This window comes from Doryrhamphus excisus, linkage group LG6 (assembly GCF_037039965.1).
Source record: "Doryrhamphus excisus strain RoL-2023G ecotype Guam linkage group LG6, RoL_Dexc_Guam_v1.1, whole genome shotgun sequence".
In the NCBI taxonomy this organism is placed as follows: Eukaryota; Metazoa; Chordata; class Actinopteri; order Syngnathiformes; family Syngnathidae; genus Doryrhamphus; species Doryrhamphus excisus.
This window is the reverse complement of record NC_136362.1, coordinates 19,533,158-19,550,197: the sequence shown is the minus strand read 5'-3', so window position 1 is coordinate 19,550,197 and position 17,040 is coordinate 19,533,158. Positions and strand designations below refer to the sequence as shown.

The following is a 17,040-nucleotide window of genomic DNA, read 5'->3' as shown; positions in this document are numbered from 1 at the left end:
AAAGATGTATTAGTAAGGATACAGAGTGTTGATGATAAATTATAGTATTGGACAAATTTTTCACAAAAACGTATTTGAAATGTCTGACAATTTTGTATGCATGATTATGATGCTTTAAACAGCTTAAAAACTTTTCTCTTACAAAACTTCCAAGGACCAATAGACTCAAAAACAGCTTCTACCCCACAGCAATAACGAAATTCAATAATAGCCAAAATAGTTCTCATGCTACGAGGTAACGTAGGGTCTGTGCAATGTGAATGAAAGTAGGCTTGAATGGATTGTATGGATGCATTATGAACGGATGTCGGTGTCACCTATTTATGTTAATGTTTATTTAGGCTTTTTATATGTTTGTAGGCTCTTTTTATAGCTTTTATGTATGGTCGTCAATCATGCACTCACTGGTTTGCACTTTAATTTTGTTGTATCACAACAATGACAATAAAGATATTCTATTCTATTCTATTCCACAAGTGGCGAACACACACACACAGTCGTCCCTTGCACAATAATTTTTCGGTAATGAATTAATTATTGCTGTGGTATACTATGGTCTATTATCAGTCAAAACATATTGAAATAAGTGATAAGTAGTATTCTGGTCACAGTGGCAGTAATGACACAAAACACTGATGAGACATTACCTTACATTACATTCCATTACCTCAACACTGCATGATAACATGAAATCAGCCATGACATGTATGACGCAATAGAGTGGAAAAGATCTATTCTCATTCCGTACGGAAGTGGCAAGTGGTTTACTCGTTAGCTTGCTAACTGGCGGCCGTCTGCAGTTCTTGCAGCATAAGAGTTGTGCCGTGTGATGTAAACACTAAATAATAGGATTACAGGGTAATGTTAAAAAACATATTTAGAACAGCTCTATTCTGGAAATTAATTTAGTCGAGTCAAGTCTGGAACCAATTTACTGTTTTAAACGAGGGACAGCTGTTCATGTAAAACATGTGATGCACAATGAACAACACGTGTCTGTCTCCTTTCCTCGTGTTGGCACAAGATCAGTTCAGGGCTGCGGTTCATGTGATGATGCTTTCAAAAGCACTAGGAACTTTTATGTGTTGGACACCACCATTGGGGGCCTGCTAGATGGCCTTGTGAGATGAATCTGAAATCTGAGCGGTCCCATTACTCATAGTAAGTATGTGACATGGGCCAGCACTACAGATTCTGAAGGCCCTGGGCTGATTAGATTGATATGGCAACTAAGAAGCTGAAATCTGACGGGGAAAAAAAAATCTAACATACACATACTGGAAACAGTGCAGACCAGAAAAACGTTACAAAAAGAAGATATTAATACAATTTCATGGAACAAAAAAACATTATAACACATATAACACAGTTATAAATATAGGTTAGTGTTTCTGATGCTTGGAGTGCGGAACCAGGAAGTAGTGACTTTCCGGAATGGTCTGACAAATCTTAAATAACTTTGATCAAACGTAGAATTACTCTAGTGTCCGCTTGAACGCCAATTAAAAAAGTAGTCACTTTCAGCATCCGTGTCTTCATGGTTGAACGCACAATACATAAACCTCCAGCAAGATGGCTGCAGTGTACCAACTTATCAACAGGATAGCTGTTCAACCGAGAGCAGGGGTGCCCTTGACACTGACTCCGAAAGGTAGTGTGGTTCACCTGCATGAGGTTACGTCTTTTTTCACAGTCAGGTGATGAAATTGCAAGTGTCTGCACTCATACGGTGGTTTGTACAGATAATTATATAGTTCTCTTGGGGGGGGGGGGTGTCTGACCCCTAAGGGCGGACATGACAGTAAATAATTGACAACCACCGCTGAAAAAGTGAAATATATATTTTTTAAATGTGTCTTGTAGATGGATTGCTGTTGTGTTCGGGTGAATGACTTACTGCCTCTCTGTGGAGAGATATGGCATTTGTAAAAGCCAATGCCATTTTTCACTGTATGCTGAGGACACAGCCAAGTATAATTTATGGTGCAGCAGAGGGTTATGGCTTACATGTGGTATTGTGCAAAGTGTGTTTCCATGGGTGTGCAGCATCAATGAGGCTTTCTTTTCTTATTGGAATTGGCTTAATGGTGAAGATTATTGAACGTGAATTGGTCTGCTGTGTCCTGGAGGATACAATTCACCTTCACTACAACCTTTTCTTAAAGAGAAACAAAGGGAAGAGCTTTAAAGGTCTAGAAATAAAATTCATCAAAAAGAACTTGGAAAAAAAGTAATATGAAGGGGAAAATGTTGCTATATGCTTATAACTAAGACGAATGCATATTTTCAACATTATTACCCCGTTTGCTTGTTTTCTATTGGATTGAGACCTAAGCAGCATGTGCCCTCTAGCGGCATTTGTGTGCAACATAAAGACATTAAAATGTAATAAAAGCCTATTTGTCCTCATCGCCTGGACAAATTACCCCACGATTCAACTTACTGTTTCTAAATAAAACATTCTTTATACACTCAATCCATTTGTCTATTGTCTATATTTGTGATATTGCAACATAATAAACCGCCAATTCAGATACACATGCATGGAGAGATGCCAGTTATAGGACTGCTAATCGGAACTACTAATAAAACTCAAATGAAGTAAAACTTTGAAGCCCTTTGAAGACCCACCAGGAACTTCATGGGGAGGAACAAACATATATTTACAGAACATTACTGCCACCTAGTGGATTAAGTATGTGGTGAATAGTAATTTGTACTAAATTCATGTTTAATTGCATTGCTCATACTGTACTGAGTAGCCAGGCCTGTTTTGAAAATGCCAAAAAAAAGCAAAACACACTGATCCTTAAAGGGCCATCCTTAAAGCTCCATCCTTAAAGGGCCAGCCTTAAAGGGCCAGGCTTAAAGGGCCATCCTTAAAGGGCCAGCCTTAAAGGGCCAGCCTTAAAGCTCCAGCCTTAAAGGGCCAGCCTTAAAGGGCCATCCTAAAAGGGCCATCCTTAAAGGGCCATCCTTAAAGCTCCAGCCTTATAGGGCCAGCCTTAAAGCTCCAGCCTTAAAGGCCCAGCCTTAGAGGGACAGCCTTAGAGGGCCAGCCTTAGAGGGCCAGCCTTAGAGGGCCAGTCTTAGAGGGCCAGCCTTAAAGGCCTGCCTTAAAGGCCAGCCTTTAAGGGCCAGCCTTAAAGGGTCAGCCTGAAACCTCCAGCCTTAAAGAGCTAGCCTTAAAGGGCCAGCTCTAAAGCTCCAGCCTTGAAGGGCCAGCCTTCAAGGGCCAGCCTTAAAGGGCCAGCCCTAAAGGGCCAGCCTTAGAGGGCCATCCTTAGATGGCCAGCCTTAAAGGGCCAGCCTTAAAGGGCCAGCCTTAAAGCTCCGGGCTTAAAGGGCCAGCCTTAAAGGGCCAGCCTTAAAGGGCCAGGCTTAAAGGGCCAGCCTTAAAGGTTCAGCCTTAAAGGGCCAGCCTTAAAGGGCCATCCTTAAAGCTCCAGCCTTAAAGCTCCAGCCTTAAAGGGCCAGGCTTAAAGGGCCAGGCTTAAAGGGCCAAACTGTATGAATTTGGAGCCTTTGTTGTATTAAGCGTTTCTATGTTGTCTATTACCTTGCACAAGTCAGTCCTATTGGATAAAGGTGGTCTTTGGTCATCCGAGCCCATGTCCTCCATTCAAGTAGCTCTGGAAAAAGAGACAACGTGTTGTTGTGGGAAGCTTTATATTTGGGTATAATGCTTTACAATATTAAGTGGGTTAAGTGACATCAAGACATTCGGTAGTCCTTCAAACCTATACTAAAATATAATTCCAAAGCATTTCCAAATTTCATCAGTATGAATATGCTAGCAATAAAAACAAAATCCATCCATGGCACCCAGAATGTAGTCATTTTTGTTAGGTCACATGATAGCCTTTCCCGGGACCTACAGTATATCACATGACTCGGCCACTCAATTACGTCATCCTAAGTATGGGGTCAATGCATTATAACTATTTCCCACAATGCGTGTCTTGGCACTTATTGTATGAAATTGACATTTTAAGATATCAAATCCATGGTTTTGCTATCTTAGCTCTCTTTTCAAGGAGAGCTCATCCACACTTTCGCTTTAACATCCCATTCTCGCGATATCTGGTGTCATTGTATTGATAACGCTTACTGGTGTTCACTCGTGTTGTAAAATGCAAAGCAAAGCAAGATATCTTCCAACCAAACCAAAGGAAATTCTTGGTATAATAACGCGGTGCAAAGCTTGAGGGATGCGGAGGGGAAATCGGTGGGAGACGTTGTATGATTACACCGGAAGTGAAGGTTACTTCGTACGGAACGTATAGTTTCATGTAATGACTCATCTCGTCTTGTGACGTATATTTGACGCGATGTGTTACAGCAACATTATAGAAGTTTATGGTCAAAATTAGCCGTATAACACCATATCCGTTCTGTCTTTTCAAAATAAAAGCTGTTGTATATACACCTGCACCGGTTTAGAATACATCCGCATTATTTAGCCTTCTGGCTCTTGTTAGACAACATATAAACACGGGGTTTTCTGTTGAAATGGCAAATTGATACAAAGTGGGCAGGGAAACTGAGTAGATGAAAAGAGTAAGTCGTGGACTTGTGTGACCCACCCCCCCCCGTGTCCGCACTTCGGAGTGGGTCCCACCCACCGACATCCGTCCGGTTTCTGTAATGGACCCAGAAACATCGGCTCAGGTCCGGAGTCATTTCGCTGTCGATTAGTAGCGACGAATGAGGGTGAACCGTCGGTGTAATAGCACCCAGCGCTTGTCGGCTCGGTGTGCAGCAGCAGCATCCCGTGCACAGTGTGCAATGCGGCCAGAGAAGCTCCAGCAGGCCTCGGTGGTGGTGGTGCGTTCAATGTTCCGTCAGCGTGTAGCGCGTCTGTTCATGGAGTGAATCGTGCAAAGGGGAGCTGAGACGGAGCGCAGCTTGGCGGCGTGTGATGATAGGAGACACGATGACACTCTTGTCACTTTTGGGTCGGATCATGCGTTATTTCCTCCTCAGGCCGGAGACGTTGTTCTTGCTATGCATCAGCCTGGCCCTGTGGAGCTATTTCTTCCACACGGACGAGGTGAAGACCATCGTCAAGTCGAGCCGGGATGCCGTCAAGATGGTGAAGGGCAAAGTGGCGGAGATGATGCAGAACGACCGCCTGGGAGGCCTCAGTGTGCTGGACGCAGAGTTCTCCAAAACATGGGAGTTCAAGAACAACAACGTGGCCGTGTATTCTATACAAGGGAGGCGAGACCACATGGAGGACCGCTACGAGGTGCTCACCGACATCACCAACAAGAGCCACCCGTCCATATTTGGCATATTTGACGGTCACGGCGGAGAGGTAAGCTGGTGGCCTGGTACACCTCACTGCGTCATTGGGTCCCGTCTAGACACAACACATGACAGTCAGCATCACTGGATGCAGTGCTAGTGCACAGTTTATACGTTAGTATGTGTTATGTTATCATTAACGGTTTATAGGCCTCACCGGCTCTCACTTTTTATTACCCCTTTGTCGAACGGAGCGATTCCCATCCTAACCACTGCATTGTTTCTTTGTGTGCACCCCCCTCCCTTCTGCTGGATTCCCCACAAAGAAAAAGTGTGTGTGTGTAGGCTTTCCTTCTTCCATATACTGTTGTCATGGGTCAGTCGATTTTCATGGCCCAGTCCCCAAGGAAGTCCAAACATATTCTCTAAAAATAATGTTGATTACTTTCCGGAGCACCATTTCAAAACAGTCTGTTTAAGGATCCTGGTCAGGAAATATTGGTAAGGGAAAATTCAGTTGCAGGGTCAAACTGTGACCATCATAAAAGCTGTAGGCTTTGAACGTGCATACACGTTACATCACATACAATTTATAGTTCTACATGTCCATAAGCAAAGCTTAATTGACTGCAGGCTTTGTTTTTAAGTAATATTTCAATCTTATGCTCACCGTTTTGATAATGCGAAATGGAGGCATTAGGGTTTAAGGAAGAGGCAGCCGACTTCATGCATCACACTTTACCTGTCAAGGGTAATAATAAAATGTTTGCTGTGTAGTACAGTGGTACCTTGGTTAACATGTTTTTCAATGAACACTTTTTGCCTTGGCTTGCATTTGCCTGCTTATTTAGTGTCCAAAATCCTGTTGTGTTTGTTTACACCGCCATCTTGGATCACGTGGCCAAGACGAAATCTTGCAATACTTGCACGTGATTGTGCAATGCAGTGTAGGTCATTTAGGTTGTTAATATCAGAGTTGTAGCGAGATACACAACGTAATAAACACATGAGCCGCACAACAGAGAAAGGCAATGGACCATTCCGGAGACAAGGGCGCAAGACCTCCAAATTTTCCGGGTTAAACATTATTTCAGAGGTATGTACGGGAGTGGCTCCATCATCCCGTGTAACAGTCAACCCGGCGACGCCTAGTGGGTGACACTCATTTTGCCTGTCTCATTTTACTCATTTCGGGTTCCAACAACAAAACCTAAGCATTTAAACTTAAGGTTATATGTTCATGGCATCCACAGTCAAACATCGCACACGTCACCACCCCGGTGGCTTTCATTGACGGCTTATTGGGTTTTTCCCCCCCCAACAAAAGTAGGTAAAAGTAATGTTAAACGTTCAGTTGTCCATCATTTGTAATTATTTTTGCATCATTTTTCACATGCAAAACTGAAATTATTGTCGATAGAATTTGTTTTGTCATAACATTTTAATTATTTGGAACGGATTAATTGGATTTACGTTATAGGAAAATTTGCTTTGGTTAGAGTCTGTTTTGGTTTGAGTTAGAACTTCTGGAACGGATTAATGATGTTAACCAAGGCACCGCTGTATTAAAAAAAAACAAAAACAACAATAAATTGTGTATGCTTTGTGAACTCCGAGGTCTCGAACTTACAGCGGTACATGTGCCTGGAAGATTTGCTTTAGTAATTGGCTGTTGTGTGACTTTAAAAGCACTTTCTGTCTGGGGGGGTGACAGACCTTTATAGGATTTGTTTGCATAAAAACACAATACAATGATGCGGATTTCCTTGTAGCTGTTGTATGTATGTACAGTATGTTCCAGTCTATTTCTAAAATGGTTCAGCAGACTCCAGCAAATGCCATCGGCCTCATGCAATGAAGAAACAATTTCAAGTTAAGGAACTAATTTCCTTAGGAATTTGTGTACATGAAAAATAAAATGAAATCCTTTTTTGAATGTGGTTGACCCTGCTGTACAGCCATTGCAGAACTTGACACAATCTCCCTCCAAATAGTGCATCAGTCTTTCATTTCCTGTCAGCTCTAAATCTCCTATAACATGGTCTCCTTAGCTTGTTTTTAATGATGTTGCAAGATACACACACACACACACACACACACACACACACACACGTGTTTACTCAAGTAGACCGCACCATCTATTCCTGTCCTATACAGACAAATATTTAACAACCCAAATAACATTTCTGTTTTTCCCTTGCCATTTGCTTTCCTTCCTGTGTTTAACTGCATGTCAATTACTGTATATCATTTTGTGTTGCTGAAAGTGTGTTTTTCACGAAATTTAATACGAATATTTATGGCTCAGAGCGGACGTCAGCTGCATTTTGATTCATTTCCAACTTTCCTTTCAGCAGCCTGCAGCAAATGATAAGGTATCAAATATCATTAAAGTAAATCGGTCCACATGCATAATTACCATTTAATAATCAAAAGCAACAGAAAGGGAGGACTTCCTTGTGGGATTATTAACATATTGCATCAAGGTTGCATTGAAATTGGATAAATTAAATAAATAAATTAGATAGTGTTGTGAAAGTGTTTACTTATTTTTTTAAGTGTTTGTCACACTTAAATGTTTCAGATCATCAAACAAATTAAATATTAGTCAATGACAACACAACAGAACACAAAATGCAGTTGGCAATGAGTCTCTTACGACGCTGTGGAGGAATTCTGGCCCACTCAACTTTGCAGAATTGTTGTCATTCAGCCACATTGGAGGCTTTTCCAGCATGAAGCGCATTTTAAGGTCATGCCACGGCATCTCAATAGGGTTCAGGTCAGAACTTTGACTAGGCTACTAGGTAGAAATCAGGTCTACAGTGCAATCTGTTTGGCAAATGTTCTGTTTTAAAAGCTTAAAAGGAACTGATATAATTTAGTAGTTTAGTAGTAATTTCACAGCAATTTTCCATACTTTTCATTTATATTTGAGAGACCTACCTGATGTGCAATTAACTCAAGAAGTTTGTATTATTTTGAGGGTATTGTTCAGTGTTTCTCAACAAACTAAGATTAGAACATTAAAAGATGTATACAGTGTTTTTTTTTTATTGTTTTCGGCTAGAATTGGCATTTCAAAGATCAGTGATCATTAATCCAATGAGGTTCATTTGCTCTATCATAACAAACAGTTCTTGAAGAAGACTGCAGATGAGCAGTCAAAACTAGCTGCGTGGAAAAACTAGCCAACACTGGTCTGAAAAACTGTAGAATCGGTGATCATCGACCATCATCGGTGCCTTGCCTACGGTACCTTATAATGCTGATATTAAGCCTATGAAGACCAAAAAAAGTTGTTTTTTTTCCTTTTTTGGACCAAGACTAAGTCTGATTATGTGTGACGTTCCAGCTGTTGACCCTTTCCTGTGTCTTTCACCACCCCAGGCAGCAGCAGACTACGTGAAGGCCCACCTCCCTGAGGCCCTGAAGCAGCACCTGCAGGCATTTGAGCGAGAGAAGAAGGAGAACCCTCTTTCCTATGCCAGCATCTTAGAGCAGCATATCCTGAATGTGGACCGAGAGATGCTGGACAAGCTGTCTGCCAACCATGATGAAGCAGGTCAGTAGGAGTCTGAGAAGGAACAGGGAAAGTGCATGTAAACAGTAAATAAAATGAAAATTCATTCATTCATTTTCTACCGCTTTTTCCTCACGAGGGTCGCGGGGGTTGCTGGAGCCTATCCCAGCAGTCTTCGGGTGAGAGGCAGGGTAGCCAGCCAATCACAGGGCACATATAGACAAACAACCATTCACACTCACATTCATACCTATGGACAATTTGGAGTGGCCAATTAACCTAGCATGTTTTTGGAATGTGGGAGGAAACCGGAGTACCCGGAGAAAACCCACGCATGCACGGGGAGAACATGCAAACTCCACACAGAGATTGCAGGGTGGAATTGAACCCTGATCTCCCAGCTGTGAGGTCTGCGCGCTAACCACTAGACCGCCATGCAGCCCTAAATAAAATCAGGCTACACAAAATAAGCAGGTTCTCCAGGACCAATGTTGCTATGGTAACAATTTACAGAAATTGAATAAAATCCCACAACTTCACGCGCATTTTCACCAATCAAATCCGTCCCTGAGGAGTGGTCAAACCAATCAAACGTGTCCCTGCATCGCCCACCTTTGTCCTCGCTTTCTTCTTTATATTGACAGAAGTGTTGACTTGTGTTGGTCGTCGTCTCTCCTTTACCTGCAAACATCATGTTCATCAGTTACCAAAGGCGGGGGTAAACTACATGCAATGGGATGGGACATGGTGAGGGTTTATGGTCGACAAGCACTTTAAGCATAAAACACCCACATTTGCAACTTGTGCACAACAGAGCAGGAAATAAATGCCAATTTTAAAAGGTAATAGTGACATCTAATCTCTAATATCTAATATCCGATTCCAAGAGCACTGACCAACAGCTGCGGGTCGGCATATATCTCTCATGAAACATTTATTTTTCCTCTTATCCGATTTCTTTCTACTAATATCTTCCCTAGGAACCACATGTCTGGTGGCCCTGCTGTCCGACAGAGAACTCACAGTGGCCAACGTGGGTGACTCTCGTGGTGTGCTGTGTGACAAAGATGGAAATGCCATTGCACTATCACACGACCACAAACCCTATCAACTCAAAGAGCGCAAGAGGATCAAAAGAGCAGGTAGATAAGAAGAAGAAAAAAAGATTAGGATTGTCACTGTGATGAATATGAGACATTTCAAGTACTTTGCTGCCACCTACTGATCTGTTCTTGAAATCCCATCTTTTCCATGTCCTCCCGTAGGCGGCTTCATTAGTTTTAACGGATCTTGGAGAGTTCAGGGAATTCTGGCCATGTCCCGCTCTCTCGGGGACTATCCACTGAAGAACCTGAACGTGGTCATCCCCGATCCAGATATTATGACCTTTGATCTGGATAAACTGCAGCCGGAGTTTATGATCTTGGCGTCAGACGGCTTGTGGGACGCTTTCAGTAACGAGGAGGCAGTGCGGTTTGTCCGCGAGCGCCTGGATGAGCCTCACTTTGGTGCCAAGAGCATCGTCCTTCAATCTTTCTACCGCGGTTGCCCCGACAACATCACTGTCATGGTGGTCAAGTTTAAAAGTGGGATGGGAGGGAACAAGGCTGGGGACTAGGTCAAGTCCATGGGACATACAATAGAACAGGAGGACAGAGATAGGACAAAGCATGAATACTGTACCAGCTGGACAAATACCTGATTACGTTTGGCTCTTATATTTCAGACAAAAAAAAAAAGTACACAACCAGCACATACTAGACTGGCCTCACAGGCGCTTCTTCACAAGAAACAATTAGTGCCTAATCACACTTTACTTTGCGGCTGCAGGGCGTGAAAAAAAAATGGGGAAACACCAACAAACTGCATTTTTCATATTTCCCCAAATCGTGACCTCCACTCCAGTCCACCTGCCATAATCTTCGGGTGCTGACTACACTTGAACAATCCGCCACACCTCAAATTGATGTCTCTTTTCCAGAACACGGCATTTGTAAAGCTGAGGTTTACAGAGGCTGTAATACAATATGTATAATAATACACAATATACAGTCTATATACGGTAATGTCATGCATTAGTACAAATAAAGGCCTATCCCAAATAGACACTTCTCACTCTCTGCAGTTAAGTAAATTAATCCACCTGTGGCCACTATGAGTATGGAATAATTTGTCCTTCCTTCCAAAATATGATCAGTACAACTTCATGATAAAAAATCATTTTCTTACATATCAGCAGTTTTAACCTGCAATTCCTCAGTAAAAGCAAGAGGATTTTAATGTACTATAGAATCAGATCTGATTCAGTACTCTGACCTTTATTTCATGCTCGTGCACGTCAATGAAGCTCATGAACAAAATACACTCTGGCAGCACATTAAGCACTGGCTATGAGTTACATTGCACTGCAGTGCAGCTGCAGCGCTACAGTGCAACAGTAATATGAGAAGCTCCTCGAGCAATAGGGCTGGGGGTGTCAGCGGTGACTGTTCATAGCTAAATTACGGTAAACCATGACTCATCACTGAAAAACTGGAATTTCATAGGGAAAACGGAAGTTTTTAGGACACAGTATTCCGTGCAGTTTTTCATTTAAAATTCTCTTGAAAACCTTTATGAAAAAGTCCAAAGCATTGTCGCCCTCCCCCGAACTTGACCTTTATATGCCTTACTGGGGTTTCTTGTGTCGAGCAGATTGCCAAGTCTGTTTACTGAATAGTCATTTTTGTTGTTTTTTACAATAAAATACATACTCACTTTATTTTGAGAGAGATTTCATCATTCATCACGTTGGCCTCGCATTCAGTATAAAAAACATCTTTACATGAAATACCACAATTGCTCGTAATGATTTGGAGTACATGATAAAGGTGTGGGTGCGTGGGTCTTCTCCAGGTACTCCTTTTCCTCCCACATTCCAAAAACATGCTAGGTTAATTGGCGACTCCAAATTGTCCAATTGTCCAATTGTCCATAGTCCGTATGAATGTGAGTGTGAATGGTTGTTTGTATGTGCCCTGTGATTGGCTGGCCACCAGTCCAGGGTGTACCCCGCCTCTCACCCAGGATAGTCGCCAGCATATCCCTGCAACCCTAATAAGGATACACAGTATTGAAAATGGATGACTGGAATACCAAAATAGTTGTGAATTGGATAATTGATTAATCTTGGATTCATTGTTGCTACATATCTATTTACTAAATCTGGAAAAAGCCGGGAATACTATGGAATTTTCAAATGTCAAATACATGTAAACCCTGTATATTGGTTTAAATAAAGTAAAAATCACTGAATTTGCACATTTCATGATCAATTACAGGGCAAAAACTTAGGATGAGCTGCCATAATACACCATAACGTTCTATAACATGTTTACACATGTTTATGTGTATGTCCTTAATGTAAGTGTGACATCATTATTCCTGCAGGTAAATGTAATATGTGGAGGTGCTTGCCGTATTCACTTCAACCTGAAGGGGTGTGTATTTGCATGAGCTGGAAGGTGCTTGTCACTGCCTTCCTTCCATAGAGAAGACAAGACAATTTGTTTGTACAGCAGCACAAGCTAGAGTGCAGCAAGTCAAATGCATTAAATATATTTTTCTTTGACTGCCAAGGTGGATTATGTAGCCAAACTGACTGGGAAGTGATCAGACTTTTACAACAAAATAAACTTCCCTGGAAAACAAACTTCGTACAGAAATGTTTTTGAGTTAATAAAAAAAACAAACCAAATGGGACTAAAGGAGTCACTGGTCTCAATGACACCAACAGCTAAGTGCCACAACCGACATTTTAAAGAGCATGCAGAGGTAGACAAAGCTGCTGGATGCTGATCACTCATGATACTTTATTTCCAGCTACTGCTATCTTGTGGTGTTAATAAAAAAAAACTACGTAAGGAGGTTCCCTACAACCACGACTGTTCATTTTTAGTTGACGCCGCACTAATTAGAAGCATTTTGCACAAATTGAAGCATTTACAGCAGGGGTCTCAAACTCAATTTACCTGGGGGCCACTGGAGCTAGGGTCTGGGCAAGGCTGGGCTGCATTAAGTTTTCAAAAAAAAGAAAAAACGCATTTATTAAAAACAGAAAAATATACAAACTTTTTCAGTGCTTTGGTTCCGATTTTCTACAATAAAAGCTCTGATAAAACATTCCACTGTTCTCAAATATCTTAATTTTTATTTTTCTGCACAAAATGAGATGAAATGTAAATAAATAAATCAAGAATGAAGAAAATCAATCAATCAGTAATAAATAAATAAATATAATAATAACAATAAAACGGCAAATAATAAAAACTTAAGAAACCACATATAGTTGGTGGGTAGACAAATTATTTTTTTCAGATTAAAATGAACAAAGCATTATTAGAGCCCTGTAGACATGACAAAACACGACTATAGTCACATTTATACTTTTTTATTTACAACATATTGCGCAACTGCAGGGTCTTGAGACACAAACTAGAGAGCGAGTGACTTAAATGGTAGCTTTCAAGTTATTTCCTCTAAACTTAAATAGCCAAAAACTTACCACTTCCACACGGACAGGGAGGATAACTATTAACAGTTATTTAACCTTTAACATGAACATTAATCAAACGTAATAATTTTTTCTGGGTACATGATACCATACAGCATCCATATCAAACTTGCGCGGGCCGCACTAACATTAAACTTTCATATCAAGGCGAGGGCCTCAAACTAGTGTCCTGCGGGCCACATTTGGCCCACGGGCCGCATGTTTGAGACCCCTGATTTACAGTAATTCATTTTACAATACATGCACAGCTCTATCTCCAGGTGATTTTATACAGTAGAATTACGGAACAGCTTCCAGAAGGGTGAATCAAGTCAATCCAAGATTAGAAACAACCGTGACGATGATCAGTGTGATGACTGTGCCGCCCTAACCGTAAACAACGTCAACAAGGCACACAAGCCGGAAACCCAACACCTCAGCCTTGCACGGCCCTGCACGTCCAAGTGATGGCCTGCGCCAGGTGGACGGACTCAGAATAGTCCGGACGGGACCAAAACAGATCCCGCTTTGTACCTTCAAGTGTCTGGTGACCATTAAACCAACAGCGTCACACTACTGCTTGCCGGGAACACTTCAGGGTATTTTGTATACGGATTTGACACCTTATAAGTGAGTGAAAGCAACCAGGGTAGCATTTTAAAAAGGAGGTAGCCATACTTGACAGGACTAATACAGCTTTGTTTGGATTCATCAAATATGGGTCAGCAAGGTTCCAAATCTCCAGCAGAAGCTCGGGTGATTTTCCAGCGCTTAGGCACGGTGGATTTGTGTGCTTCTCAAAGCCAGGTCGTGTGCATCCAGCGGGCCATCAACCGAAAGTCGACGCAGCGGCCTGCACTGGAGAGATCAACGGGCTGCACGCCACGGAGCCACAGCCGCCGAAACACCACAGAGGGACTGGTGTATGTAATGGACAACCCAACCGGTGGCGTATGGGTGAAGCCGAAAGAGAAATGGACCAGAACTTGATGCACATTTTGCAACAGCAACTGAATCAAGCGAAGAGGAACACAAAATGTGATCTTGTTGATCTGCGTCGACAAGAGCGCCAAGCGGTGCCCTTTGACGTGTAGTACAGATCCATGAAGATTGTCTGGTCCGCTCTGGAGGAGAGTGGATGAATGACATTTATTGATTTACTTATGAGACATTCATGTGCTCATTGTTCACTAAGGAGAACATGAAGCCTGAGTGGAAGTGCAGAGGATTTGGAAAACACTTGTTTACGTGACCGTGAAACTGTTTTGGGAGAAGTCCATATTCTTGACTGTTTACAATGAAGACAGCACTGTGTTCAGGTAAACACGACAGGGTTTATTGAGTTATTTTGGTTGGCACAGATTCATTTATTTACTTAACTGTGTTGTATGAGGTGATGGTATTGGGATTAAAAGCAATACAGAAGTCACCAAAGGGTCAAAGGTGCCTGATCAGAAACTGTATTTAAGAAACTCGAATATGCTTCGATTGAAGACAGTCAAAGTTATTCAACAAAAATTGCAATGATTTACTTTAAAGTTGAAAGAAGCTGTTAAATGTTCTTAATTGTGGCATTTAATAGTGTTGAAGCTGTACTGACAATGATTTCCTGGTTAAGTGTCTCACGTTGAGCGAGGACACGCCTAAATGTTGTTTAACTTGATTGTGCATTGTCTTGATTGCTATTCTGACACTCTTCACAAGTAAAATAACTTCTCAACTTCTCTAAGTGTTTTTTTAGTGTTATGTCATGTGTGTTTTGACATGTTGGAGTATCCTATTTATATATTTTTGCAGAATGAATGACTGATTGAGTTCTCTACTTTTATATTCCTTGCATACCACTGTCATGGCGGGGCTGAGATGATTTATGATTGTCGGCCTGCGAGCCACAGTGTGGTTTTATTTACATGAAACACTGCAGTGATGCACCTTATTTTTGTTAAATGCTAATACTAAAACAGTTTTGTTGGCGATGTTTGAAAGTCATATCATAAAATGTGGTTACTCGTGCCAAGAGAGCATGATGGTCCAGCCCAAAACTGTTATGTTTTTGGCTGTAATTTTACATAAATATACAGTCAAAATGTGAAGAAAAAAAAGTTGTATCCCAAAGAGAGAAAAAAGTAAAATAATAAACTGGAAATGTTGCAATTTTAGTAGCATAAAGTTCAAATATTAAAGGCATAATACCGTTTTATTAAGTGGCATGAGAAAAAACAGTTGTGATGTTTGCACAATTAGGTTGGGGGGAAAAGTTATTGTAGCGGAGAGGCTTCTCGGGTTGTGAGATCGTCTCCCAGGATGCACTGGTTTGGAGCGGTCAAGGGTATAGAGCAGGGGTCTCAAACTCAATTTACTTGGGGGCCACTGGAGCTCGGGTCTGGGTGAGGCTGGGCCGCATCAGGTTTTCCAAAAAAAATAGTAATAATGCATTTATTAAAAAAACAATTTTTTTTTTAAAACTTCGCTTTGGTTCCAATTTTCTACAAGAAAAGCTCTGATAAAAGATTCCACTGTCCTCAAATATCTTAATTTTTATTTTTCTACACAGAATAAGATGAAAAATAAACAAATCAAGAATAAAGAAAATCAATCAGTAATAAATAAATAAATAAATATAATAATAACAATAAAACGGCAAATAATAAAAACTTAAGAAACCACATATAGTTGGTGGGTAGACAAATTATTTTTTTCAGATTAAAATGAACAAAGCATTATTAGAGCCCTGTAGACATGACAAAACACGACTATAGTCACATTTATACTCTTTTTATTTACAACATATTGCGCAACAGCAGGGTCTTGAGACACATGCTAACTCGCAAACTACTAGAGAGCTAGCGACCTAAACGGTAGCCTTCAAGTTATTTCCTTTAAACTTAAATAGCCAAAAACTTACCACTTCCACACGGATAGGGAGGATAACTATTAACAGTTATTTAACCTTTAACATGAACATTAATCAAACGTCATAATTTTTTCTGGGTACATGATACCATACAGCATCCATATCAAACTTGCGCGGGCCGCACTAACATTAAACTTTCATATCAAGGCGGGGGCCTCAAACTAGTGTCCTGCGGGCCACATTTGGCCCACGGGCCGCGTGTTTGAGACCCCTGGTATAGGGGGTGTGTTCAAATCAAAGAAGGAAGGTTGGACCTCTTCTGGTGATTTTATTTAGGTTATGATGTGGTACTGATGAGGCATACATACAAAGACAAATACACAATAAATGATAAGTAACGTAATGTAACTCATATTACACAAGTATAATGATGAGCTAAAGGCACGCTACACACAGAAATTCAACAAAGAAACCAAGTAAACATGAATAACGGTTAGTAATAGTTAGCTTAAATACTGATAAGGGTGAAAAGGGTGCCCAAACTACTCCACAGCTCCCACAATAGCTCCCACAATAAAGCCAAAAACTCACCTTTATGCATTCACGCACAGCATCAGCCTGGTGATATGATGTATGAGGCGCAATAAGGCTCAGAGATCTATGAATTGTTCAACCGAAAAAACGTCCCGCACTGTGCTGCGTTGACTGACCGCTGAACACCGTAGGACAAACGACACTGTAAGCCGAATATACAATGCAATGTGAATTCTAGGCTTTCGAACAGTCACATTGTTTATGAAATTAATATTAATGCGTTTTCTGTATACTAAGTAACAGAATGTAATCTTGAACTAACACTGCAGTCTACATTATGGGCTTTCT

At 41.2% G+C, this 17,040-nt stretch overlaps 1 protein-coding gene across 1 annotated transcript; it reads left to right on the top strand.

Moving 5' to 3' along the window:
- The first annotated feature begins 4,619 nt into the window (after window positions 1-4,619).
- Window positions 4,620-11,726, top strand: ppm1la (protein phosphatase, Mg2+/Mn2+ dependent, 1La). Its single transcript, XM_058068750.2, has 4 exons — window positions 4,620-5,320; window positions 8,641-8,815; window positions 9,754-9,915; window positions 10,039-11,726. Exons 1-4 carry the CDS (start codon window positions 4,922-4,924, stop codon window positions 10,389-10,391), a joined length of 1,089 nt encoding a protein of 362 aa, XP_057924733.1. The 5' UTR covers window positions 4,620-4,921; the 3' UTR covers window positions 10,392-11,726.
- Window positions 11,727-17,040: the final 5,314 nt, after the last annotated feature.

Bases quoted from the DNA above. Each gene is read 5' to 3' on its own strand.
- ppm1la (XM_058068750.2), top strand. From the start codon at position 4,922: ATGATAGGAGACACGATGACACTCTTGTCACTTTTGGGTCGGATCATG. The intron at 5,321-8,640 runs GTAAGCTGGTGG...TCACCACCCCAG, and splicing joins TTGACGGTCACGGCGGAGAG to GCAGCAGCAGACTACGTGAA. The intron at 9,916-10,038 runs GTAGATAAGAAG...GTCCTCCCGTAG, and splicing joins CAAGAGGATCAAAAGAGCAG to GCGGCTTCATTAGTTTTAAC.